Below are 3,765 nucleotides of genomic sequence, written 5' to 3' on the forward strand. Positions count from 1 at the left end.
TAATATTTAATTTAAAATACATACGTTATGTCATATTTAAATTTGCGCGATTGATAATTTATTTATAGATAGATTATTGCTTGTTTGTATATTTAGTTATTAATTTAATTATTTACAAATTTATTAATATTCTTAAATTATGAAATAAATTCACTATAAATAGTATTTTAAAATAAAAATAATTCAAATAAAAAATATTTAACATAAAATTCTTAAAAGAGGCTAAGTTATAGAGCTTTAACGTATGAACAAAACTATTTCATGCATGAAAGACAATAAATCCTCCAATTATATCTTTTAGTTTAGAATGACTAGCAATTGTTTCCTCCAATTAATCTTATTAAAGTCGCTAGAATTGGGAAAAATAAGCATTTATTAATTAATTAAGAAAGGAGACATTATACTTATTCTCCAAGTGAAAAATTTAGATATCCAAAACTTAAAAATGTTTATTTAAACACTATATATCCATACCAATTAAGGATCTTCCTCCAGACCCCCAAAAACTTTTACCTCATCTGTTAATTAGTTTTTGACAAAAATTTATTTATTTATAATAATTAAATTTATATTCCATATCACAGTAAATTAATATTAAATTTAAATATATAAAATTAATTGAATTTATAAAATACTGACAATAATTTTAGGCTGAATGAGTGTATGATTTTAATGAAAAATGTGAATATATATTAATCAAATTAATTATTCATATATTTTCTTTTTAGCTACTCAAATTTATTAATTAAATACTTATTGATTAACTTTCATAAAAGAAGTTTTATCACTATTTAATTTCTTTCATTGATTTTAAATACACCTAGATTACAGGTTTTTTAATAAAACAAGACTTAAAAATCCTTATTTAAAATCTAATAAATAAAAGAGAGTAATTTAAATTATAAGATTATAATAAAACAAAAAAGATATATCAAAACTTAGTTAAAATAGTAAAATAATAAGCAAACAAGCAAAGTAATTTAAACTAATTAGGCTATTTTGAAGCAAATAAGTTAAGTAAAGAATATGAATTAGAATTAGTTAAAAAATTAAACTTAAGGATTAAAGTTATTTTATATAAATGATCTTTATGAAGTGGTTAAACAAAGCAAAAGAAATATTTGTTTTGCGTTGTTTTGCTTTTGCATTTAGTAACTAATACTAATTTAAATATAGATAGATGAAGCAACATATAGCAAATTATTCACAAATGATAAAAGATTATCTAAATGGGTACGTTATTTTTTTTTCTTAAAAGAGTTAGCGTATTCTAATGATTCATAAAATTATTTAAAATGCTTCATTTTTACTTTCTTAGCCCTTAACTTTTGTATATTGATTTATCTATTCATCTACGCTAAATTAAGTAGCAGAATTAAAAAGGATTCTTTTTTGAAGTTTTCTCAGCTGTTTCAGTGCTATGAGTATTTGATAGCTATCCCTTCTCTTTATTTTTCTATAGTCACATATTAATACTATTTGTCCCTAATTAACCTTTTCATAACCCTCTTTTTAGGTTCATTTTTATTTTATTTATGGTATCATTAATAACTTTTCATTTTAAATATTAAATAAGCCTCTTTATTCATATCTGTGGATTATGATTACACTTTTTATAATGAAGATATTCTCTAAAAAAGTGACTCAGTTTTAAATGTATTTTCTTTTTATTTAGACTTAACTTTAATCTTCGCTGGTTACTTTTTTCACCTCTACTCAACTATTACTGTTTCCTTTATAACAAACATTATGAAACTCACCATTATTTTAAGGACGCACGCATATTTTAATAAAAATATATGTAGATGGTAAATAATTCTTATATTTTTCAGGTTAAGTATATCTTTAAGCATGATTGTCTATAGTCAGAACTAGTAGAATTTAGATCTTATTTTCTTTTTAGCTATAATTATGTTTCCATTTTGCTACAAGCTTGGCAATGTTGTTGTTTTAGAGTGGTACACTTTTATAAATTTAAATAACACTGATTAAAAAAATGAATCTATTTATTAGTAGGTTTTTTAATTTTTGTTAGGCTAAAGCTCTAAAAAGGTAGACCTGTTATGTAGATAGTTAATGGAGTCAACAAGATAAAAAATAAAATTATCTACTGATTTTTAGAATCCTAGCATAATATTTTCTTAATAACTTCTATTATAAGGAAATGCACTTGATTAAAAAAAAATATCAGTAAACAAACTAATTATTTTTAACATTTAAAAATCATTTAGTCATTTTAAATTATACCAAATTATTTTTTAATTAATTAATAATTTATCAGAAAGTAGAATAGATGGCAATGATTAATCAAAAGGCTTAATTAGATGCATAATGTAAATAGGATGATGTAAGCTATTTTATATCTATGAATGCGATTTAATAAATTTATTAAGAATCTGTAACAAACAAATAAGAAAAGTGGGCTCTTGAAGAAATAGATTATTCTTATTTGACTTTTCTTGCAATTGTAAATAGTAATTAATGTGCAGCATATCTTTCAATTCTGAATGCAAAAACAAATAGAAAACTAGCTTTAGGAATCAAAGATTAGTAAAAGCTATAAAATATAATCAAAATAACTGAAATTTAATGTCTCAGTTATAATATAAGATTTAAAAATAAGAATGAGGATTTTTAATTGTGTAAAATATTATAATTTGAAGACGACTTAAAAAATATCAAACTTTCCTATTGCGAATGTTTGAGTTTATACAAAATTATAATGGAAAAGCTACTATTAAATTTTATAGAAATAAATGAAATGCTTGCACTTTTAAAAGAATTTACAGAAAAAAGAAGCAAGTTAGAAAGAAAGATTATTCAGTAGTTAAAATACAATCAAAGTAGCAAATATTTAAGAAATATTTGTTTTGATTTTGATTATTACATGCTTCACAAGTCGAACTTGTTAAAATATTATGAAAGAATGAATAGCTAATCAAATTAAAAGTAAAAAAATAAAGAGTACTATGATGAATCAAGCTGCTTTTTGTTTGTATCTCTTTTAGATAAGTCTTTTGGAGTTATTAAAAAAGTTAATGATTCTTTAATTAAAACGCTTGGTTTCTCTGATAAGTAACAAATATAAGAAAAATCTATATTTGAGCTCTAAATTTTACCTCAAAGAAATTATTAATAGGAATATATATAATAAAATTCATTTTTAGAAGAAGTAATTTCTCCAATTTACAATGATATTTAAAACTTGCCTCTTTTTTTAGCTAAACACTAGGCTGGGTATTGTGTGCCATTTTAACTAAAAGTTCAAACATAAGTTTTAGATTATGATGATTTTGGTTTGGCTATTTGGGCAAAACCTGTTAAAGGTGAATCTATCTATTTATTATTAGATGATGAAAATCCAAATAATATTAAACTTGCAAATAAATTATTTTATAAATAATTTAAAACCATAGATACCTCGTAATTGAAAACAATCAAAATAGATAGTTTGATTCCCATAATTCATTATTTGATCTAGCTTTCTAAAAACTAAAAAAATACAATAAAATTCTAAACTGTACTCATTCAACCAAATTAAGATTTCTTATTAGGAAAATCTATTTTTAGTGATGCAAATTTCTTAAATTATTTAAAGTATGCTGATATATTTAGTATAACTGTATCTTTTTATTTCCTAAAAAAATTTAGCTCTATTAAATCAAGTACTTACTTAATAATAGAAGACATATAACCCCAAAATAATTTAAAGGAAAAAAGTAATTTATTGTAATTCTACTAATAATAAATCAAAGAAATCTGCAA

At 21.8% G+C, this 3,765-nt stretch overlaps 2 protein-coding genes across 2 annotated transcripts in view; one reads left to right on the forward strand and one right to left on the reverse strand. All coding sequences in view use genetic code 6, as the record gives it.

Annotated features, from left to right (window-relative positions):
- Positions 1 to 22, reverse strand: part of TTHERM_001268150 (hypothetical protein) — a gene marked incomplete at both ends in the record, with an annotated part of 201 nt that extends 179 nt beyond the window's left edge. Inside the window, one exon of the mRNA XM_012795570.1 lies at positions 2 to 22. Within this exon, the coding sequence (XP_012651024.1) occupies positions 2 to 22 (21 nt within the window). The remainder of the gene's footprint in view (position 1) is intronic.
- Positions 23 to 2,722: 2,700 nt separating this feature from the next.
- Positions 2,723 to 3,765, forward strand: part of TTHERM_01269140 (transmembrane protein, putative) — a gene marked incomplete at both ends in the record, with an annotated part of 2,571 nt that continues 1,528 nt past the window's right edge. The window contains one exon of the mRNA XM_001007853.3: positions 2,723 to 3,765. This exon is cut by the window's right edge and continues 846 nt beyond it. Within this exon, the coding sequence (XP_001007853.3) occupies positions 2,723 to 3,765 (1,043 nt within the window).

This window comes from Tetrahymena thermophila (genome assembly GCF_000189635.1).
Source record: "Tetrahymena thermophila SB210 genomic scaffold scf_8254810, whole genome shotgun sequence".
Classification (NCBI taxonomy): Eukaryota; Ciliophora; class Oligohymenophorea; order Hymenostomatida; family Tetrahymenidae; genus Tetrahymena; species Tetrahymena thermophila.